This window comes from Vipera ursinii (assembly GCF_947247035.1).
Source record: "Vipera ursinii genome assembly, chromosome: 1".
NCBI lineage: Eukaryota > Metazoa > Chordata > Lepidosauria > Squamata > Viperidae > Vipera > Vipera ursinii.
This window is the reverse complement of record NC_139512.1, coordinates 267,067,486-267,092,469: the sequence shown is the minus strand read 5'-3', so window position 1 is coordinate 267,092,469 and position 24,984 is coordinate 267,067,486. Positions and strand designations below refer to the sequence as shown.

General features: G+C 40.8%; 2 protein-coding genes across 2 annotated transcripts in view; both read right to left on the bottom strand.

The window, feature by feature from the left end:
- Positions 1-266: 266 nt before the first annotated feature.
- On the bottom strand, positions 267-6,890 carry SLC35D3 (solute carrier family 35 member D3; the record flags this gene model as incomplete). The annotated part of the gene is made up of 2 exons (XM_083358318.1): positions 267-1,093; positions 6,455-6,890. 2 exons carry the CDS (start codon positions 6,888-6,890, stop codon positions 267-269), a joined length of 1,263 nt encoding a protein of 420 aa, XP_083214444.1.
- A 7,161-nt stretch (positions 6,891-14,051) lies between these two features.
- PEX7 (peroxisomal biogenesis factor 7) overlaps positions 14,052-24,984 on the bottom strand; it is a 66,205-nt gene continuing 55,272 nt past the window's right edge. Inside the window, exon 10 of the mRNA XM_083368475.1 lies at positions 14,052-16,336. Within this exon, the coding sequence (XP_083224601.1) occupies positions 16,268-16,336 (69 nt within the window). The 3' untranslated portion in view covers positions 14,052-16,267. The remainder of the gene's footprint in view (positions 16,337-24,984) is intronic.

Genomic DNA, 24,984 nt, shown 5'->3' with positions numbered 1-24,984 from the left:
CTTCTGTGGATATAAAACTAGGATTTCCAGTATAAGATGTCTGCTTTATTGGTCCTGATCTGAAATCAAAGGTATGTACCCTGAAAAATGAAAATTCACTGAATCTAAGCATGAACCTGGTGCTTTTGTTTAATTAGAATGAGGTAACATTTCCCCATTAAACCATTAAGCTTTTTTTATGAATGTATGAAAGCATTTGTTGGTCCATATTCCCACCACAAGGAATAAAAGACACTGATTCTTGATTAGAATTACAGAATTATTCTTCAAGGACTTGGTAACTCTTCATTTTCTACTAGATAATCTTTCTTTGCATAATTGGCCCCCCTAATTAACCTCCATATTCCAAGATAGGCATTCTTTAGTGAGTTTCTGTTAAGTTCTTCAGTACTACCATCTATTGGAACAACAGTAGCATTTCCTTCTTCTCCAGCGCTGCCCATCTCTTCTGTGCTATGCTGTTTCTTTTCATCTGCTGACTCCTCTATTATTGGATCTCCAGATACTGCCTCCTTGGGCATCTCCTCCATTGAAAAGGGTGGTTGGCCTCCATCATAGTCTTTCTTCTCTTCTTCTCTAAGTTCCTCTTCCAGATCTTCATAATTACTCTGTTTTCTTGTCTCAATAAACTTGACCACACAATACGTGATGGATCCTACGGTGTTTACCACCACGCCTGCTATAAACAGCTTCGTTGGCTCCACATCATTGAATGCTACCATACCAACCGTGATGGTTGCAATGCTCTTCACAACGCCAACAAAACTAGTGGTAACAGCTGAGTTAATGTACGTGCAGTGAAGGGTTGTGAAATTCATGGCACAGCCCAATAAGACACAGGAAAAAAAGATGAATGTCATGAGGGGATCTTTCCACCCTGGGAATGACCAGATATTGATAGCTTCCACGCTGACAAAGGTGAATAAGATGAGAAAAGGTGTGGCTGAAACTGCAATGGCATACTGGGCTGTCAGAGGCCCGTAGTCACTATCTGCACTCATCTTTTGAATCACAACCAAATATCCTGCATGTACCAACACAGCCAGAACTCCAGTCACATACCCAATGGGATCACCAGTCAGATCACCAGCACCTGCCAATTTTGAAAGAAAGAGAGAGACAATTTACATACCCTTGAAATATACGTTGTCTCTGTTATATGAACTACATCAATAGAAGGCTTTAATGGGCTACATACTGGGGACAAGCATTTTAGGATACATGGATTAAACTGCTATCATCAATTTACTTGGGAGCTGCTTGTAAATAATCATATCTGGCCAATGTTGGGAAAAAAGTTGAACTAGGAAAGTTTTGAACAAATCTGATAAAGAAACACTTACATTCCTGAATTGATTTATGAATGTTTCAGGAAAGGCAGTAAAACTTTCTTTGGTGATTATAGTTCCAAACATTCTTAGTCAACATAGCCACTGCAAAGAGCAGTGATAATGGAAATGTTTGTTGAAAAGATCTATAGGATAACAAAACCATCTAATCTAATTCTACTTACTGACAACCATTCATCAAGTTTATCTACGATAACCTGAAATAAGATATAGCATGAATAAAGAGAATCCAAAATGAACAACTCTCTTGCACACCTGTCAGCACTGGACTGGTTCAAATTCAAAAATGAATAGATGAGCACCATCATCAATTATAGAAACCAGATTTTGAACCTGAGTCCATTCTTAGACAGATAATTTAATCTTGCAGAGCTAATAATAATTAGGATTTATTTTGAGTGGTAAACTATGTATGGTTTAAGAATGTTAGATCGAGGCACAGCAGTGACTGCCTGGATTAGGGTTAGTATTGTGGGTATTATTATTATTTTTGCATTTTACCTTAGTAGCGTGCCTGGCTGAGGAATTCTGGGAGTTGAAGTCCACAAGTCATAAAAGGGCCATATTTGAAGAACCATGCCTTAGTCCAACTTTTGGGGATAATACCCTTAAAGCATTGTTGGAAGCCCAGAATCAGGCAAAGCTTATCTGTACAAATTTCACAAGTATTGCTTAAGATTATCTTTAATTAATTTTACTGTTCCAATGATTTGCAGGAAAATTCAACATAGGAGTTTCTGCATAATGAGGATTATTTTTTCTCTCTCATTTAATGAGTGTGGTGTTATCCAATGGAAGAAAATACTGAGAAATTCAGGTCAGATAAAGGGGAGAATTTCATCAACTTTCCAAAGTTAAACTACAATAAGATGCAAAGATGATCCTCTCTCTTTTGGGGGGGATTAGTCAAATTTAAGACATACAATTTTCTCTGTTGTTCTCAGTCAATAATAACAATAATAATTCAAATCCGAAACTAATCAGACACCATTGCTTTAATGTTCAATATTAAAAACAATGGAAAAATTCAGGAAGAGGGAGTGATGTTTTTAAAAAGCTGCTTAAAATCAATCAAAAATAACTATAGAATAACTAAGATAGCTTTAGTCATAATTACTATAAAGTGCTTTTCGTATCAGAGGCAGCATTTCTGAATACCAGCTGCTAAGAAATAACAAGAGGGGACTATTGGCCACATGTCCTATTTGAGATGGCCCCAGAAGCAGCTGGTTGGCTACTATGGAAACAGAATTGTGGACCAGATTGGCTCTTCGATCTGATCCAACATGGCTATTATGTTCCTATGCCTGTAATTAAGAATTAAAGCATAGGAGTGAGCAGAATTTTCTTGAAGTGGCAAGGTTCCACTCTCTTCATTTGGTCGAATTATCGAACTAGAGAGACAGAATCAAAGTTAGAGGCGAAATCAGGACATTTTTGCTATTGCTGTATAGAAAAAATATATATAAAAAGACAGCATGGATAATCTCAGTAATACAAAGAGATGTTCACAATTGTATCTAGAGAGCTATTTCAAATAGTTCTCATTGATGGATATTTCTATGGAAGCATAGCAGTATATCCGTAGATAACACATCCAAAAAATATAAAATAAAAATCCCTAAGCATAAAAAGAGCTTCAAAAATAAAAATAATCTCTTTTGTCTCTTTCCTTTTCTTATTTTTTTAAAAAATACAAATAAATTAAAATAACATTCTTTTAGAACAGTTGTGAAAACAATGCCACTGAGAGCATGTAGACTCGATCTTAATATTTACAAAGACCTTGTGTCATAGAAACTTATGTGAAAATGTAGTTGTTCACTATTGTTACTTCAGAATGTAGTCAGATCTTTTTACAGGGTGCGTGTATAGTTGGTTGTTAATGATCAACTTTTCACAATTTTCTGGGCAAAGCAGAAATCTTGTTTCCCCAGTAGAAAATAAATATGAACCCTCTTTTAATAATGATAATAATCACAAGAGGATGTCACTTAGAACTGCATGAACATTTTATTCATTTATATTCAACTCATTTTTTATATCTACCTGAAAGCAATGGGCCATCAACACAAGATTTTAACATTGCTCACCCCCACACTACACAAAAGCACACCAGAAACTCTGGTAACCCAATTACTAGAAGATGCAGTCAAGCTATTCTCCAAAGCGCCCAAAGGCAGGACAAGAAGCAATGGATGGAAAATAACCAAGGAGAGAAGCAACCTAGAACTAAGGAGAAACTTCCTGACAGTTAGAACAATTAATCAGTGAAACAACCTGCCTCCAGAAGCTGTGAATGCTCCAATACTGGAAGTTTTTAAGAAGAGACTGGCCAGCCATTTGTCTGAAATGGTATAAGGTTTCCTGCCTGAGCAAGGGGTTGGACTAGATGTCCCTTCCAACTCTATTATTATTATTATTATTATTATTATTATTATTATTATTATTATTATTATTATTTGAAGGGACGCGGTGGCTCAGTGGGTTAGGACGCTGAGCTTGTCGATCGGAAGGTCGGCAGTTTGGCGGGTCGAATCCCGAGTGCCGCGTAGCAGAGTGAGTGCCTGTTACTCGTCCCAGCTTCTGCCAACCTAGCAGTTCGAAAGCACGTAAAAATGCAAGTAGAAAAATAGGGACCACTCTGGTGGGAAGGTAACAGCATTCCGTGCGCCTTTGGCGTCTAGTCATGCCAGCCACATGACCACGGAGACGTCCTCGGACAAGTGCTGGCTCTTCGGCTTTGAAACGGAGATGAGCACCGGCCCCTAGAGTCGGAAACGACTAGCACGCATGTGCGGGGGAACCTTTACCTTTACTTATTATTATTCGCACAGTCAGCCAGATGTTCAGACTGGATTTGGCATTTTGTCTATGTATCGAGTCCTTACCAAGGACCTGGGATAGGCAGATGTGGATGTTTGATGGTATTACAGATATCATCGCAGGATGGAAGCAGTTCCTAGTAAGGCGGCCTTTTGCAATTGACTAATGGCAAATTTGTCAATGCCAATGGTGTTCAAGTGGTGCTCCAGTTGTTTTGGGATTGCACCCAAGGCGCCTATTACTATTGGTACTACCCTTTTTTGCCTTTGCCACAGTCTTTCTATTTCTACTGTATTTGTAGGTCTTTGTATTTTGTTATCTTCTCCAATTCTTTCTCGTCTATTGTGCTGTCTCCAGGCACTGCCACGTCCACTATCCAGACTTTTTTTGTCTTTCTTATCGACAATTGTTAAGTCCAGGGTGTTATGTTGCAGGTGCTTGTCTGTTTGAATTCTGAAGTCCCAGAGTAGTTTAATTTTATCATTTTCTATGACTTTCTTACAGGCAAATGATATTTCTTGCAGATCTTCCAATGCACCATTGCTGCTACTTTGTCATGCCACTGATGATGATGATGATGATGATTATCATTATCATCATTATTATTTCCTTCCTCCCTGCCCCCCTTCTATTAAGGTGACAATAATAGACTTTAATTATAGATTATAGAAGCAATGGGACTGCCCAGGAGACCCATGATGCAGCTTTTCACAAGAGTTTCTTTGCATCCTTGGCAAGAGCTTGTATGTGACAGAAGAAGTTAGGCAGCTAACAGGAGACTGAAAAGGGGAAAAAGCAGAATTGGGGGAAAAAACAGCTGGACCACTTCAAGTATCAGCTCTTCTGTACAAAAATAGCATCCATGAAGGATAAGAATCACCATAATCCATAACTGCTACTATTATGTGTGGGGAATATGGAAAAGTATATTTTGTTATGAATTAAAAGTTGTCATACCCACCTGTATACATTTTTGTTTGTTGATAAAGATACCTGTTAGTGCACAGGAAAAAAACATGAAACTGCTTCAGCCTTCATAAGCTGAAGGGTAAAGGAGCATTTATCATGGGAGAAAAAGCACGTGAGAAGCCCATAAACTTTAACCATTGGAAGACAGAGGAAGTGTGCTGTGAACTGGGGTGGAATCAAAGACAGAAAGTAGCACAGGCAAACTAAGGTTAGAAATGGACAACTTCACACAGTGCATTATTGCATTTTTAGCCAGGGTACATTTAAGGCTACAGAAGGAGGGAAGGCACTTTACCTTTAGGTTGGTGCACACAGCTGTTTATAGTAAGCATCCATATTTGCCAGGAGCCAGTAACTGAATTGCCTGAATACCTGCCCCATGCATTTGGTTCCTGACACATAGATTTGTGCCTTCTAATGTGTAGTGCAATGCTTAGGAAGCGGCAAGTACCAGAAGACCTGAAGTCTTGCCAGCAGAATAGGGGGGGGGGGAAGGCAAAAAGAAGACTCTGTTAATTGTATGTAGCCTGGGAGAAGACATGATGGGGGAAAGCAAAGGTTAGGACTTCGGTGGTTTGCTTTTCACATCCCAAAGTAGTAGTCAAAGCCTTAGAATGTGTAGAACGGAGGCTGTAAGGTGTGTGTGGGTGTATGTGGGGGGGAGGGGGAGGGGTGGAATTAGGTGAGAAAAAGGACTAAAACACGTAGAGTGTAAAGAGCACCTATCCTGACAGGACTGGGAGAGAATTGAAAACAACATACAAGAAAGGACATCAGGATGCAAAGATGGGAACTATGAGAAGACAGACTGGAAAAAAAATAACGGGATGGGGAAAGAAGAGTATTTGTTGTTGAGCACAACTACTACGTGGTGGTAGGTCTAGAGTCCCGTAGGAGCATAATAATAATAATAATAATAATAATAATAATAATAATAATAATAATAATAATAATAATAATAATAATAATAATAATAATAAACCAAGGAAACCTGGAAGGAGCAGGACATGGGAGCAGGTGGGAGCAGGGGAAGGGCAAAGCAAATGAAGATCCAAGAGGGAATTGGGCGGGGGTGGGGGGTGCTAGGTGGAGCTGAGAGAGATGAGATGGAAGGTGAGGTGTGTGCATGCCAAGGTTTGTGTGTGTGTGTGTGGGGGGGAAGCAAGTATGAAAAGAACGACAGGAAGGGGGATTATGGAGGGGCAACGGTGAGGGGAAGGAGGCAGGGCAGAAGGGGACTGAGCAGGCATTGCGAGATTCCGGGTGCAAGGAGGAGCCGCCTGGAGCCTCTTGCTGTGGCCCGCACTCACCTGCCAGAGCAGCCCCGCAGGTGGTGATCAGGACGGCCACCGACACCCCGAGGGAGGGGACGCCGTTCTTGAGCACCAGGACGCCGATGAGGAGGGTGACGAGGGGCAGGCAGCGCTTGAAGACCACATACATGGGCAGGCTGAGTCCGCGCAGGGACCAGAGGGTGAGGCTGGACTGCAGGGTGGAGAGGAGCGTGGCCCCCGCGAAGGCGCGTCCCAGGCTGAAGCTGAAGGGCGGCATCTCCAGGGCGCCCCGCCGCCGCAGCACCTCCAGACTGAGCGCCGCCGTGGAGCTGGTCAGGCACTGCAGCACCGTCAGGAAGATGAAGTGGTAGCGGTTGAGGAGAAACTTCAGCAGGATGTTGAGCGAGCCGGAGAAAACCCCGTGCGCCACCGCCACGGAGATGCCCAACGCGCGGCCCCGGCACAGCTGCATGCTGCCCACCCAGCGGCTCCTTGCCGTCGGCGCCTTGCTCCCGCCTCTGCCGGCCACGGGAAGGAGCCTCGGTCCTCTCCTGGCTGGCAGCCGCCGGGCTGCCAGGGGGCTCCCCGCCTAAGCAGCGGCCGGAAAGAAGCGAGAGACAACTTTGCCGGCCACCCCGAGCGCCGCGCGTGTCGGCGGCGGAGAGGCAGCAGCGGAAGGGGGACGCTCGGTGATCAATCGTGGTGGGCGGCGGGGGGGGGAAGGGGGGGGCCAGGATCCTCTGGGAAATGTCTCCGCAGCTTCGGCCACCGGCAGCCTACCAGCTCCCCCAGCTGCTGTTGCTGACGCAGAGGGGGGGCTGGGTGCCCCGGCGCTTCCCATTACCTTAATGAAATGGGGACAATGGGAAGAGCGTTATTGGCCACGTTTCCCACTTGACCCGCTGAGCTTGTTCTGGCTATTATGAATCACGGATCTTGCTTTGTTCCTGGAAGAAAAAAGCAAGGAGAGGAGGAGGAGTGGAGCTGGATTAAAAGGTCTGAGGGTGGGGGGGTGACCTCTTCTCTCCACGTGTTAAGATTTTGGGGTGGGTGGGTGGGTTGGTTGGTTTTAATGCACAAAACTCGTCGGTTGCTTTGCCGGTCTCGTCGGAACAAAGCCACTCACCCGCGTTTCGCCCTCCCTCGCAGGAACGCGCGCACGTGCGAACGGTTGCGAACAAAGCGAAAACCGACGCTGGGAAACCCGGTTCAGAGCTGATGCTTTCCCGCGCACAATTTGCTAATGGAATCGCCAACCGTCCTTATTAAATGAATTAGGGTTAGTGTTTTCCTATACGGAAATGCAAATATTGATCCAGCCGAGTCTGGCCGGTTTTCTGCAAGCTAAAAGAAACAGGTGCTTCGAAAGTAGCGGGGAGAGTTAACCCTTGCAGGGGAAGTAACCGGATTAGGCTCGGGCCAAGCACGACCAAGGAAGCTACCCGAAGCGCGCGAGAAGGAAATCTTAACGGTGCTTTTATGCATGCAGGATATTCTCCTCCCCACCCCCCTCTCTGTTTCCAAATTACTCTTCGAAATAACTTCCCACTTAAAAGTGGGGAAGGAAGGAAAGGAACAGGCGAAAAGGGAAGAAACGGCTGCGAAGGGAGTGAGCGAGCAAAGATTAGTTGCTCTGAAGTGATGGGAAACGACCGTATTCCAATAGTAAAAAAGAAGCGAATCAGAAAGGCGCGCTCCGGAGTCAGATATAACTTACAAGGCTAGAAATAGCCTTCTTCAGCAGCCATACAGGGAATTGTCGCCCGCGACATCTAGAAGGTTGGGAAAGGTTGGCCAAGCCACATGGAGCACCCCAAGCCCCATCCCCAATGAAATGGAGACACAGTTCTACCAGCCGCCTAAGAGATGGCTTGGGACACGGACCCGCTGCCTTGACCAAGGGGCCCAGCCAAAGCTGGCCAAAGCTAGCTCTTCTGGAAGGAGGAGCTCGCGGGCCGACGTGGAATGGATCTAGAAGCCGAATGCGTGGCTACCGGCTTAGACGGTGAAGCTCTTCCTCGGGGCTTCAAAAGAAATCCTGCGCTTTTGCAACGTGTCTATCTGTTGCGAGCGCAATTCCTCGCCAACTATCTGGAGCCCGGGGAGACCTTTCTCGTGGGCAACGCGCTGACCTGATCTTTTCCCGTTTCCCGGGGTATTGCGCAGGGGGTTGGCTGCCCAAGCAGATCAGGAGATGATCAAAGGTTAGTCTGGCGAGCGTAGCCTTGTGCTTCCAGCAGCCCAACTTGTGCTGCCTTGCGGGGAAGCTCGCAATTGAATTAGGCATGTGGCAACAGTCCCTTCTTCTTGCCTACAACTGGTCTTGGGAGGGCTACCGAGGCCGTCTCTGATTGAACTAGAGGCCTTCGTCATGAACAGAGGAGCTCTTCTTTCACATCCTCACATCCTGTTGTTCTTTGACAGCAAGGGCAGAGGTCCAGTCACCTCCAAAGATGTTAAAATCAGGGAGACAGCCGATCAAAACAGCAGTCTTGAGGAAGACTCAGTACAGATTTAATGGTGAAAGGACTTTTGGACACCAGCAGTGGGCTGGGCAAAGTCCAAAATGCTGTTCTATTCTGAGACCCATTTTCCCACCCCCTTTTGACATTCTCTGGTCTGTTTTGTGCTGCCTCACAATGCCTCCTCGGCAGCAGGCAGGAGTAGGTCTCTCTTGCTAAAGCTCTTGAATTGCTTTCTTGCAGAGAGCATTAGGCAAGGTATTGGTTTTGCACATCCCTGCCCAGGAGATGGACAGGTGTAAGGACAGTGGGAAGAGCCAGAGATAGAATTCAGGCAGACTCAGACAGGATATTACACATAGGTAAAGGTAAAGGTTCCCTCGCACATGCGTGCTAGTCGTTTCCGACTCTAGGGGCCGGTGCTCATCTCCGTTTCAAAGCCGAAGAGCCAATGCTTGTCCGAGGATGACTCCGTGGTCATTTGGCTGGCAGAACTAGATGCCAAAGGTGCATGGAACGCTGTTACCTTCCCACTGTAGTGGTCCCTATTTTTCTACTTGCATTTTTATGTGCTTTCGAACTGCTAGGTTGGCAGAAGCTGGGACGAGTAACAGGCGCTCACTCTGCTACCCGCCAAACTGCCGACCTTCTGATCGACAAGCTCAGCGTCCTAACCCACTGAGCCACCACTTCCCTTATATTACACATACAGACACACAAAACATATCTCTTTCTACAATAAAATTAGAAACAGTTGAAGAATCAAGCTGCATTTCGTTCTGGTGGTGCAGAGGCTACATTTAACACCTAAAATGTGAAACTATATGGACTATTCCTTCCCCCCACCCCAGATGATTAGTCCATTTTACTTATTTGCCTATTCAAGAATTTGTGGGGAATAGGTGTGGAGAATAGAATGACAGTGGAAGGAAGGGGAAAAAGTTTGTGTTCATCAAGATCAGTGTTTCTCAAACACAGCAACCTTAGGATGTGTGGACTTCAACTCCCAGAATTCCTCAGCTAGCATGCTGGCTGGGAAATCCTGGGTGTCGAAGTCCACATATCTTAAAAAGTTGCTGAGGCTGAAGAAACTCTGATCTAAATTAACACAGGTGACAATCTAAAGGAGAACCCATAAAAGAATACAGCTCCCATAGGTACCAATATATTTTGTACAACCAACCAATTTTCATGCTGTACATGATTTTCAAAGACTTTTTTTTAACAAATAAAAGATACAACTCGATGTTTAATAATGCTGCTTGGCTATCATATCCTGGAGACATTCTTAGAAAAACGGCAAGAGAGTGTTTGTTTTGCACGGTGCTTGTGTGTCCAAAGGATGGTTGGTGATAGAGAGCAGCCTAAGGTTCTATATAGCTTGCTTTTTTTATTTTTCGTTTTGTTTTTATCCCGCCTTTAATATATATATATTTTTACAAAAAAAACTTTGGGTGGTGTGAGTTTACCTATCACTCCTTCTTCTTCCTCCTATTTTCTCCACAACAATCCTGTGAGGTGGGTTGGGCTAAGAGAGGATAACTGGCCCGAGTTCATCCAGTTGGCTTTCATGCCTAAGTATCCTGGTTTCTAGCCTGCTCTGTACCTGCTGCCCTCAGATGAGGCACCAGGATACTGTCTCATTGCCAACCCTGTTTCTTACCTTTGCATAGTTTGGCTGACTGTCTGCATTGACCCAGACTCTGTCTCAGCAGCCAAGAAATGCATAGCAGGAGAGCAGGATAATGGCCTAATTTCAATTAGAAGGTACAGCAGAGCTTCTGCAAAAAGGTGGCTCCAAGGGCAGAAGTAAAATGTCACAAACTAGCATTTTCCCAAACCATGGACTATAGTCCACTAGCACTCTTTGTAACACAGCAAAGCAATTCAGTGTGTGCCTATAGCAATTACACGTTCCAAGCTGAGAAGCCTTGGATAGAATCCATAGGGATTTGACAATGGTAATTTATCCTAAGATCTAGAACGTCATTTCTTGTCATTGCTGTTTGCTTCAATTGCCCTTTTAAGTTTATTAGCCAAATAAATAAATACATTAAAATTATATGGCCTCAACTTGCTCAAGTTGTGTTTTAATCCCATTTTTCCTCCCATAGAATTGTGCTGAAGGATCCTGATGTGTTTACTGGATTTTTAAACTCAAATTGTTTTTCACTGTTTTATCTTAAATGAATTTCTAAATCTTATTAGCTTTACCTTTCATTCTGGTGGTGCAGAGGCTACATTTAACACTTAAAATGTGAAACTATATGGACTATTTTTTTTAACAAATAACAAATAATTTTTTAACAAAGCTTTACCTTTCGGTGGGGGGGGGATTATTTGCTTCCATTTATTTTGCTTAGTTTGAGAGAAATACCTAAAGCATTTTCTGGATATCATGTTTATGTCAGACTTTATAGTAATGCTGCAAATTACGAAATGGAGGCATATACAGCAGAAAGAAGATAACAGCTTGAACGAAAACAGGACCCTATGATGCCAGCAAAATTGTTGCTATTAAAATGCATTAAGGAGCCAAATGAAAGGTCTGCTAATCTTTTTTTTTCTTCTTCTTCTGAAATCTCAATTTTATGGTGATCTTGAAGAAAGAAAATTAAACATAAGAGGGCATGGTGGTCAAAAAAGCCTAGTGTATATTCCTCCACTACTTTAGAACTGATTCAATAAAAGTCATATATGCATTAAAGATCTTTATTGGGGCGGTAAGAAAAGATCCTTCTTTTAAAGCAACACTGACAAAATGTGGGACAAGGATTGCCATTGTCAATCAGTCAATCATTTATAATGGCCACAGACCATTATAGATTGCCAGTCATTTCCCACCATTGTTCCTTTGCAATTCTTTTTTCCTCCCTCTCATTCTTAAGAGTTAGACCTGCAACAGCCTATTACAGTCTAGTGATTCTAATCAATCAGCCTGCCAGCCTTGCCCTTTTACAGAGGGGCCCAATTTTATCATCTCTCCAACCTGCATTCTATGCTACTCAGATGGGGGGTGGGTGGGGGGGTTGTTTGTTTTTTTCTTTTTGGATTTCCCTCTCCCTTCTTCCTGCGACCCACAGGTCAGAAATAGAAAAAAAATTTCTGGGCAAATAATTTGCATTCCTAAGAGAAAAAGAACACCTGCATTAAAGACTTTTTTTTACTATCAGATAACAGAAGAGAGGATGGATGGATGCAACACTTCCCCAGGCTTGACTCATTTCATTTTCAAAATAGCCCTCTACCGAATAGATATGCAGAGGTAAAAAAAAAATCAAATCTACCCATAAAAAGGCATAAAGAAAATTCAGGGAGGAGGTTTTTGTCAGCACTACATCTTTCAGCACATACAGTATAAAGCTATCGACATACCAGCGGTTCTCCCTCTTTCGTTCCTTCCCTGAATGAAGTCATTTTAGTGAATGCTGCTTTGGTTATGAAAGATGTTGGATCGTGTGTGAAATAGGTGGAACATCTTTGTATTATTATTTTTTTTCCCACAAAGCAAGGGGCTTTTACAGTGATTTCTATACCCAAGTCATTTCAATGTACCTTAAAAGTAGAGCTGAGGATGGTGAATTTTCTGTGAAAATTAATAATAATTTTTAAAAAAGCAACTAGCTAACAGAAAGAATTAGAGGGAATTTAGAGCTTGATATTACAACTTGTAAGCACTGCTGAGATTTCACTAAATGCACAAGCGTCAGTTTAGATTGCCACATAATGACTAAGCTTAAACTAAAAAAAGGGGGGGGCGAGTGGGGAAGAGAATCATATAACTCTCTTGAGCTCTCTGGAGGAAAGTCAGGAAATACACATTCTAAATGTACTTTCTTGGTTGCCTGCCTGAGTGGTGATCCTATAATAACTGGATGGCAGCAGCAGGTTAGGGAAATGATAGGATCAGCAGGCAGTAACATCCTGGAAGAAATCAAGTCAACATGGCCATTAAGTCTTACCAACAAATTGTTGAGCAAATATATTCTAGTGCACTACGAACCAACATTAATCCCCTGAAGGGAGCTTGAAATATGGAATTAACTGGATCGTGGATTGCTTATTTAGGAGACCGAGATGCTACACCTTTGATCTTATAGATTGTTCAGTGACTGTTCATAATGGTGAAATCTTGTTGTTAGTACTCCAGCCTAAGAGGTAAATGAATTAATCCTCTAGGAACGGTAACTTCAATCTGTGTTCACGATAATTTAAAAAAAAAATCATACTATGATAATAAACATTCAGAATAGTTCCATATAAATCTCAGATTCTCATGGCATGCAGTGAGGAAAATATGAAATGGGATTATAGACTTACAGGGTTGACTTAAAATCTATTTTTGAATGTTACTGAAAGATCTGAAGATACTGCAGTGAAACTTTAAAAGCTGCAGCATTAAAAAAGAAAAAAAGAATGATGCTCGCTTGAGGAATTAAAAGTTGATTTACTGTAACTGGTGCTGGTGAAGTTATGTTGCAAGATGTTTGTAGTATAATTTTTAAAAATTATTTGTTAAACGTGATTAAGTCACTTAGTCTATAGCACGGGTGTCAAACTCGCCGCATCACGTGACGTGTTGCGACGAATACCAACTTGTTTTGCATTGCCAGAGCTGGGGTGGGCGCGGCCTCCTCATGATGCAACTGGCCCACGGGCCGGCAGTTTGACACCCCTGGATAGGGTTTAATCTTGACATTTTTGTTTTTCCAGTAATTTCATTAAATCTATTTTCTCTAATATCTTGTTTATACAATGTCCCTGAGAAAGAGATAAAAGGAAGTGGTATTAATACTGTACTGGAAATAGGTAGTTGTAGTGTATTTTCAAAGTAGTATATTTATTACTTTGAGCATTATAATAGCTACAGGCAATAGTTTTATTTTTCTATGGAATTTCTTGGGTGAAGAAATTTACAAGGGTTTGTGATGCTTCAGTCTCCTGCAGTCTTTTTTAAAACACAAAAGCATTTATTACATAAAATTTATACACAATTTTTAAGAAAATTGTGCCTTTTTAATCCTTACATGCATATTAACTATTTGTAGAATTTTGTTTCTAGAAATACTTATATTTTATCTATCCTTTATGATAATTATAAACAAAATGTGTTGGATGCTTGTGGGTCAAAAAATGAATCAGCTGTTAAACCAAGTCTACAAACAAACTGGTACGGTAATTCTTTTTTTAATCTCGCTCCAAAAACATGAATTATTATTTGAAAACTTATATGTAAACTAAGCCACATCCCTCAATATGATGTGCCACTGGGGCAAAGGAGCATTTCTGAAAGGGTCAAGCAAGTATATATCAAGAATATATAATTTCATCAGGGTCACCTATGATGTGAAGGTCAACATAGTTGCTAAGGGTTGACACCAATTGATGGCAAATAATGAAAACTAAAAGTTGAACAAAGCAAGGAAAGTACAAGTCTCTATAGCAGTTAATATTTGTTGAAATTTGTTCCTAGGGATGAAAGGTTATCAGTTATAATCACTCAGATTTAAAAATGTATATAAGTATTTAAAACAGCAAGCTCTCTCTGTGATCTGCAGAAACTGCGTAACAAGCTACGTCATATGGTGAAAAATCTTGTCCCAGTGTTAAGAGCTCTGAAATAAGGTCTCGCTGATCAATGCTACTATCTGGACAGGCATAGAATCTCAGCTCTACTCAACTCTACTTAATTCTATTCCAGACAAACTGGCTGCCCAGACAATTTCCCGTTAACTTTATTCAAAGTGGCTAATGAGCAGCATAAAAGGTCATTGCAGATAAAACTATGTACAAAATTGATGTTACTGTATACAGTACTGGTGGAGAAAAAAATAGAGTTTGTTAAGGGAAGTCAGAGTTCTGAAAATGTTGTGACTATTCTAACTATTCTAACTAGTAGTCTACTAGTTACAATTGGCACAGATGACAACTCACCAGTAGACTACACATTTGGAATCCTGGACTTTTTCTTCATTTCTGATCAAGGAGATGAAAGCCAATTTTACTCCCACATTTGTATCAATTATATTTTTAATGGACATGGTTGGTGAAATCCAGACTGCATTAATAGGGATGGACACAAATACATTAAAGCTCACTGCCATACCTCACATAAGACTGGATTGAGCTCTAGAGAGCAGCACGTTCTTGTTAGGAGATGTTTGTTGACTTTCTACAACTTAGCATCTTCCAGGTGAGTTTTATTATACTTCCCACTATCTTTGGTAGGCTGGCTGAGGGAAACTGTATTGGTAAGATCCTAACACAACTAGATGATATCAGGTTGTCAGAAGCTGGTCAGTATAAACATTCACTTTTTACATAGTACAAAAAAGAAAAATATGCAATGGATAACTTTTTCAAAATAGTTTTGCTGACTGTTGTAAGACATACTGTGACAATACTTAATCGGTGCTAAGTTTGCTCATTTGACAGATAGCTTTGTGGGGTATTTAAATCATCTGTCATGACTTTTTAAACAGATAACTCTTAGTTTTAATTATTCTCATTAGTAAATATGCACAATGTTTAACAATGTTTAAATGGATTACTTTGTAACAAGTAAATGCTAAACACAGAAAGTAACTATACCATTTGGATAACTGTTTTTTTTTTGTCTTAGGCATTTTGGCCCTTCCTTCTAGTTTTTCTGGATTCTGGCCTTAAGATCCTGTTCATTTTTTCCTTCAGGAGCTGGTAATTTTAGTTCAATCATAGTTTAGTTCAAAATAACAGAATCAAAAAATGTACTAAATTTGGTCAAGAAAATGATTATAGAATTTGTCTTACAAACAAAAAGGAAGATAAAACTCAGATTATACAACCATCAATTATGTAACTACGTCCTATATTATAATACATTATTGCAGAGAAATTCCATAATGAACTCAGTTCAATGCTGATACACTGTTTTATGATAAATTCTACATCTCAACAATGAGAATACTTAAACTGCAATAAAATTTGTATTTTAATTCTTCTAGATATAAGACACAGTTTCTACATTGTACCTAATATTTACAACAGGAATACTGTTGTAAATACTGTTGTAAAAATTCCAGATGTCTTGGAATACAATTTCTACTCTTGACAATGATCATGCTATTTGGACTGTTAAAAGCTAGAGACCAAAACATTTTGAAGTTACTAGGATGCCTGTTCATAATTTACATAATTGTTGTATATTCTGCACGTAGCGTGTAATCATTTTGCTAATTCGGTCCAGGTTCAGTGCAAGATGTTATATGTGTCTGTCCTTAATCACATGTTTGAAACGATGAAGCTCATATTAAAATCTAATATTGTTAGTAAGGCATAATATGGCAGATGCCCAAGAAAAATAAAAATAATTTCTTCTAAATCAGTTCTTTGCAACTGAGAAATCTTTCTATGCAGGAACTACTAATGAAGATGGATAATAGATCTTCACAGTTTCATCCCAAGCGCAGTCAGCCACCTATGGAGAACAAACACAATTTAGGACAAGAAATAATATGTATCAAAAAAATAGTCATGTAATATAATTTGTATATTTGTGCTGGTAATTTTGCCCCTGCAATACTACCAAGTATAAAGCCAACATATACAAATAAACTTTAAAGCATCAATTTTGGGTTAAAAAAATAACAAAATAACATTCTAAATATTTTCATTTCATTTTCATTAATGCCCTTTAAAAATAAAACTAACAATACAAAATCAACTGGTCCAAAACAGGTAAAAAATTTAAGTTTACTTAGGTGAGACATATTGAATACTAAAGAAGATTTTCCAGAAATTGATTTTACTACTTTATAGTACATAGTGATGAAGATTTAATCATTTTTATTAGTATCAGTAAACTTTTAACAATTTGTAAATGTATTTAATAATATTTTAAAATAAATAAAAATAAATGTAAGCTCACAATATATATTAATTTATTCCAAAGTAAATTAAAATTAGTTTCAGGAAAAAAATACTGCTTAAAAAGAGCACAATGCACATTAAATCTGGTAGTGCAATTAAGCTTCTGTAGCAAAGCATCAGAATATAATAACAGCATAAAAAGACATAGATATATAACAACATAAGAATGAGCGTATAAATTATTTTTTTTAAAAAAAAAACCTTGTAGTTAGATCAAGTTAATTATAACTTAACTACAAATGGATCTATATGTGTCAAAAGGTGTTTCAACATTTTAATTCAACATTAACAAAACCTGTAATAATTTTTAACCATGCATTATATTATTCTAAACCCAAACTAACTTCCCACTTTATTTACATTTTTCAAACGTACAAAAGACTTTATTTTCACTGGACTTCAATTAGTTGCAGTTTGCTGAGGAAAAAAGGTTCAATATTAATACTTAAATAACTGTGTGATGCAGCCTCTCCTGCTTTCTATTCATGGTTTCTTTTCCCTGATCAACTGATAGCTCTATAATGATCATTCACAGTAGACTACACCTGTCTGTACACAATGTATTTAGAGTTCACAAAAACAAACACTCCACCGCCAAGAGGAAACAATAAACAAAATACCATCTGCAAAATCCCAGGGGAATTTCCACCTGAGATTGTCTTAATTAGCATCACATAGCAATTTCTGAATATTAAGTACAGCAATCATTATTTCAACCAATTTTAGGAAAAGCAAACACAATTGACAAAAGGTTGGCTGATGAAAACCTTTTGCTTTAATGCAGTCTAGATTTGTTACTGATAGCACATGAAAAAAATAGAAATGTAACTAGGAAAAAATAGCAAATAAAAGATAAATTGCTTTGATAAATTATCTTAGTATTCTGTGAACTCTTGAAATCTGATCATCAACCAATCCCTACAAGATCGCTTTTTTCTGTTCAACTGTGTCCAGTCTTCAGAGGCTAGAGACAATTTTTCTGAAGAGGTTTGCCAACGGCCTCCTTCCTCGGGCTGAGAGAAAGTGACAGACCCAAACTCACCCAGCTGGCTTTGTGCCCAAGGCATGGCCAGTACTCATGTCTATGAAGATTCTCAGTCATCCAGATTAGCTATCCCAAAGATGCTTTTTCTTTTTCACAAGCAACTGGACCTTCTTGTCCAGTTGACCTGCCTATATGGACTCCCCAAAATCCACAAAGAAGGAACACACCAAGAAAAAGAAAAAGCATCTTTGGGCCAGTACTCACGGTTTCCTAGTTTCCTGCCTGATGCCTTAACTACTGTACCAAAATGGCTCTCATAAAAGATTGATTTGAAAGATCCCTTAAAAGCTTTTACGTTACCCACATAGCACGAAACCTGGATCTCACTCATCATCTTTAAACATGAATAGACAATTTAATTTAAATTATGTTATCATGTGTCCTAATTGAAACTTAACGTTTATCGTTATATTAGCAAAGCTACCTGGATCTAACGTATTTGATAAACACATATTCCCCTTTTCCATGTGAGACAAATACAGTCTTATAACTTCCACTTCAGATAGTGAATTGGAGAATGAAAGCAGAAGCAGAACCATTAGACTTTGGAAAAACCTCCCTTCATTCTGAAAAATACTTGAGGAAAATCAGAGCTATACAAACATATGCTTCTGGTTCGTCAGCCATAAAATATGATCATGCACTATTTTCTGCTGTGTAGTCTTTAGCTACTTTTCTCTGTCTGGGTAGAATAAATTAGATTACTTGAAGTATGGCTTGAGGGTTCTGGGCTGTTTCAGATTCCTGTTTTAGGACTGTCAGTCATGATTTTACTCCTCCCCAGTCCTTGAGTTTTAAATTAGTTACGTCTAACTTGTTTCATTTTGATGGAACTTATTCGTGACTACCTTTAGCTGGCAGTGTTAATACTTCTATAGTAAGGAACGTTTACCTGAGAGCAAGGATGGTTCAGCAGGTTTACAAATATAATAAACTCAGAACAACAAAACACAGTGGTTAAGTCCACTGTGGTATGTCCAAACAAATAAAAGAAACCACCATACTTCTTAATGTGTTTTTATGGCTCATCCAATGAACTAATGGAAAGATTGGATCCCCTTCCATACCCTGAACCGCTAACTATTCAACACCATTACTCTATAACCTACTTTATTTACAAACCAGCCTTCAAGCCCTTCAGCAGGTAAGAAGGAACTGATTAGAAGGCAGGCAGTTTCAGTGAAAAGAGCAATTAAACCAGGGGAAGGCAACCTTGGCTCTTTTATGACTCATGGACTTCAACTTCCAGAATTCCTGAGTCAGCACAGCTGACTCAGGAATTCTGGGAGTTGAAGTCCATGAGTCATAAACGGGGCCGAGGTTGCCTACCCCTGAATTAAACCATTATATGACTTAACTATGTGAACTTCTAAATAGCATCCAGAATGTACAATTACTAATCAGCTGTGAAAAGGATAAAACAACTGATTAATAGATTGCTAATGTTTCAGACCCCTTCATGGATTACTGCCTTGTCGTGGCGAAGGGGCTTGTGTAATTCAATGAAGCTATGAGCTATGCCGTGCAGGGCCACCCAAGACGGAAAGGTCATAGCAGAGAGTTCTGACAAAAGGTGATCCACTGGAGAAGGAAATGGCAACCCACTCCAGTATCTTTGCCATGAAAACCCTATGGACAGTTCCAAAAGACAAAACAATATGACGCTGGAAGATGAGCCCCTCAGGTCGGAAGGCATCCAATATGCTACTGGGGAAGAGCAGAGGGCTAGTACTAGTAGCGCCAGAAAGAATGAAGCGACTGGGCCAAAGCCGAAAGGACGCTCAGCTGTGGATGTGTCTGGTGGTGAAAGGAAAGTCCGATGCTATAAAGATTTTTTCTCCATAGGAACCTGGAATGTAAAATCCATGAATCAAGGAAAGCTGGATGTGGTCAAACAAGAGATGACAAGACTGAACATCAGCGAACTAAAATGGACAGGAATGAGCGAATTAATTCAGATGACCATCAGGTATACTACTGCGGGCAAGAATCCCTCAGAAGAAAGTAGGGAAAAGCACTAGGCCACTCAGGTATGAATTAAATCATATCCCTGTTGAATATACAGTAGAGGTGACAAATAGATTTAAGGAATTAGATCTGATAGACAGAGTGCCTGAAGAACTATGGACAGAGGTTCGCAACATTGTACAACAGGTAGCAACCAAAACCATCCCAAAGAAAAAGAAATGCAAGAAAGCAAAATGGCTGTCTGAGGAAGCTTTGCAAATAGCTGAGGAAAGGAGGGAAGCAAAAGGCAAGGAGAAAAAGAAAGATACGCCCAATTGAATGCAGAATTCCAGAGAATAGCTAGAAGAGATAAGAATGCCTTCTTAAATGAACAGTGCAAAGAAATAGAAGAAAACAATAGAATAGGGAGGACCAGAGATCTTTTCAAGAAAATTGGAGAGATGAAGGGAACGTTTAATGCAAAAATGGGCATGATAAAGGACCAAAATGGCAGGGACCTAACAGAGGCAGAAGAGATTAAGAAGAGGTGGCAAAATTACACAGAAAAACTATACAAGAATGAGCTTAATGTCCCTGATAATCACAATGAGGTGGTCACTGACCTCAAGCCAGACATCCTAGAATGTGAAGTGAAGTTGGCCTTAGAAAAGCTGAGCAACAACAAAGCTAGTGGAGGTGACAGTATTCCAGCTGAGCTATTCAAAATCGTAAAAGACGATGCAGTAAAAGTGCTACACTCAATTTGCCAGCAAATTTGGAAAACTCAACAGTGGCCACAGGATTGGAAAAGATCAGTTTACATTCCAATTCCAAAGAAAGGCAGTGCCAAAGAATGTTCAAACTATCGCACCATTGCACTCATTTCTCATGCTAGTAAAGTTATGCTTAAAATCCTACAAGCTAGACTCCAGCAGTATGTGGATCGAGAACTACCAGAAGTACAGGCAGGATTTCGAAGAGGCAGAGGAACTAGAAATCAAATTGCCAACATACGCTGGATCATGGAGAAAGCTAGAGAGTTCCAGAAAAACATCTACTTCTGCTTCATTGACTATGCTAAAGCCTTTGATTGTGTGGATCATAACAAACTGTGGCAAGTTCTTAAAGAGATGGGCGTACCAGACCATCTTATTTGTCTCTTGAGAAACCTATATGCGGGCCAAGAAGCAACAGTGAGAACTGGACACAGAACCACTGATTAGTTCAAAATTGGGAAAGGAGTCCGGCAAGGCTGTCTACTGTCGCCATGCCTATTTAACTTATATGCAGAGCACAACATGAGAAAGGCAGGGCTAGATGAATCAAAAGTTGGAATTAAGATTGCCGGAAGAAATATCAACCTAAGATATAACACCCTTAGTTGTGGGGTGCCTCAGGGGTCGGTCCTCTCGCCCCTCCTGTTCAACATCTATATGAAGCCACTGGGTGAGATCATCCATGGTTTCGGGGTGAGGTATCATCAATATGCTGATGATACCCAGCTTTTTATCTCCACCCCGAACCAACCCAGTGATGCCCTCGATGTAATGTCCCGTTGCCTGGAAGCGGTACGCATTTGGATGGGGAAGAACAGGCTCCAGCTCAACCCGGCCAAGACTGAGTGGCTTTATGTACTGGCATCTCGATTTGTCCAAGAGATTCCATCTTTGGTTATGGGAGGAGAGGTGTTACCTCCCGTTGATAGGGCACGCAATTTAGGCGTCCTCCTGGACTCACGACTCAGTTTTGAAGACCATATTGGAGTCGTGGCCAGGGGGGCATTTGCCCAGGTTCGCCTGGTGCGCCAGTTGCGCCCCTATCTGGACTGAGATGCCGTACATACGGTCACTCATGCACTCGTTACCTCTCGGATAGATTACTGCAATGCTCTCTACATGGGGCTGCTCTTGAAGACCACCTGGAGGCTCCAGCTGGTGCAGAATGCGGCTGCGTGGTTGTGATGGGAGCATCCCAATACTCCCATATTACACCCCTCCTGCGTGAGCTGCATTGGTTGCCAGTTGTCTTCCGGGTGAGATTTAAGGTGCTGGTACTTACCTTTAAAGCCCTACATGGCCTAGGCCCGGGATATTTGCAGGACCGTCTGCTGCCGGGGACGACTTCCCATTGCCCAGTGCGCTCACACAGAGAGGGCCTCCTCAGGGTGCCGTCGGCTAGACAATGTTGGCTGGCGACCCCCAGGGGGAGGGCCTTTCTGTGGGAGCGCCAGCCCTGTGGAACCAACTCCCCCTTGAGCTCCGGATGGCCCCGGATCTCCGGTCCTTTCGCCGTGACCTCAATCAGGCTGACCTGGATTGATGACGGGTTTTTAAAAAGTTTTAATTTTTAAATTGTTTAGTTAATTTATTTTGGGGCTGTTTATTTAATCTCTTTTAACTTTTGTATTGTTGTTTTTATTGTTGTTAGCCGCCCTGAGTCCTTCAGGAGATAGGGCGGCATATAAGTCCCAAAAATAAATAAAACAAATAAATATGCAGATGATACCACTCTAATGGCAGAAAGTGAAGAAGAACTAAAGAGCCTCTTGTTGCAGGTGAAGAAGGAGAGTGCAAAACCTGGGTTGAAACTTAACATTAAGAAAACCAAGATCATGGCATCCGGCCCTCTCAATTCCTGGCATGTAGATGGGGAAGAAATGGAGGTAGTGACAGATTTTATTTTCCTGGGCTCCAAGATCACTGCAAATGGGGACTGTAGCCAAGAAATTAAAAGACGCTTGCTCCTCGGGAGGAAAGCCATGGCAAATCTAGACAGCCCACTAAAAAGCAGAGACATCACCCTGTCAACAAAAGTGCGTATAGTCAAGGCTATGGTCTTCCCAGTTGCAATGTATGGCAGTGAAAGTTGGACCATAAAAAAGGCTGAGCGCCCAAGAATTGAGGCCTTTGAACTATGGTGCTGGACTGCAAGGCGATCAAACTGGTCAGTCCTAGAGGAGACCAACCCTGACTGCTCTTTAGAAGGCCAGATCCTAAAGCTAAAACTCAAATACTTTGGCCACCTAATGAGAAGGAAGGACTCACTGGAGAAGAGCCTAATGCTGGGAAAGATTGAGGGCAATAGAAGAAGGGGACGACAGAGAATGAGGTGGCTGGATGGAGTCACTGAAGCAGTAGGCGTGAGCTTAAATGGACTCCAGAAGATGGTAGAGGACAGGAAGGGCTGGAGGAACATTGTCCATAGGGTCGCGATGGGTCAGACTCAACTTCACAGCTAACAACAACCAAAATGTTTCAGAAGTTGTGGTTTGCTTCACAAATTATTATAAATCAATTGACTTTGCATTGCATAATTACAATGCATCAGGGACTTTTTAATTGAGGCACTTATGATATGGCTATCATAAATCTATTTTATTTCTGTTTTTTTAATTAGGTAACACAGGAACATGTTAAATTATACACCACTAGCTAAGTTTTGCAGAGCTTTCCATAGATATCTTCTCATATATTGTGATTCTATAAATTGCTTTTGTTTTGCTTCAAGGGCTGTTTAGTATATTTTTCCACATGTGCCATAGTGCAAATGCAGCCTATAAATGAGTCCAATTTAAGTAGATTTAATATTATTGGGCAAAGTGGCAAAATTACATCTCCAAATTTCTTCAGTTTTGGTTTGTCTAAGACAGGGGTCAGCAACCTGAAACAGTGAAAGAGCCACTCGGAACCGGTTCCCTCACAAAAGGAAAAACTGGGAGCCGCAAAAAATGTGTGCACATGCATGTAAATGCGCAGAACAGGGTTTGAAGAGTGGAGCCAAGGCGAGATATGCACCTACCCTGCATATTTGAATTGATTGGTTGAACTTTTTTAGTCCCACTTTTTTGGGGGGGACTGCACATGGCAGAGGACTGGGAGCCGCAGGAGACGGCTGAAAGAGCCGCATGCGGCTTCGGAGCCGCGGGTTGCAGACCTGTGGTCTAAGACAATTGCAAAGTATGTCCATAGACATATATTTTAAATTATAGTTACATTTTGGTTTTTATATATTTGTTTTAAACCACATTAAGATTTGGGGATCTGTACATTCTTCAGAGTAGAGCAGTCTATATGTCCTGCAGATAAATAGAATTGCAACTGAAATATACCCAACATAACTGGAGTAAAATGTTAAGCTATAAAGGGGTTTAGTTGGCTATTCTTGCAATACATGTAATTCATCTTTTTTGTATAAGCTGGCATTGGATCCATACTCATTATGTTCACTGTTTTTTGGCCCACCTCTTACTGTGTGCGTGTTTCTCTCTCTCTCTCTCTCTCTCTCTCTCTCTCTGTGTGTGTGTGTGTGTGTGTGTGAGAGAGAGAGAGAGAGAGAGAGAGAGAGAGAGAGAGAGAGAGAGAGAGAATATGAGAGATTTTCTCCAAGACTGCTAATAGTTGAACAACATGCATGAGTGATACCATTTTGACTTTATAAGTTTCTTTCTCAAATTGCCTCTTCATATAAAATAAACAAAAGCTTCCCCAAGGCTAAAAATGGTGAAGAGACTCACATCACTCACTGAACAAAAGCAGCAAGAAAGGTGCTAAAAATGAGTATTACATATTTTCAGAGTAATTCCCCTCTCTTTTTTTTTCATCTTTTGCATCCTTGAGTATGAAACAAAATAATAAGAACTACAACTAATGAAATAGATAACACCTTTGTACATTTCCTGGAAAAATTTCCCACCCCATCAAATAAGACAATGTAATAAAAACCTACCAGTAAAAACGTCTAATAGTCTTGCTTAAAAGAAAGTTGCTAGAGCTGTACAAAGCAGAAGACTGGTTGCTCACTTCAAGGCTGGATATTACTACTACTACTACTACCACTACTATTACTAGTACTACTACTACTAGTACTATTACAGTACGCTTTGTCACAAAACCTTCAACCTTTGGAACAGGGAGTTCCAATCACAGAACAGGTCATTGAGTTTCCCAGAAATGGTTAAATCCTGAAATATGCCATTCTGAGAAAGCTCAGAAGAAAAGAGCCAACACACTTCAAAGATGGACCACTTCCAAAATATTTTCAACAACCAAAATCAGAACAATCTATTTCAGGGTCAGAATGTTCCATGGCAGAGCATCATATATACCTCTATTACTGGGTTATGGCAACCATCTGGCAGATTTGTTTGCAACACATAAATTAAGCTTCCCTTCCCTCCTTCCAAAAACAAGGAATATGAACTAGGT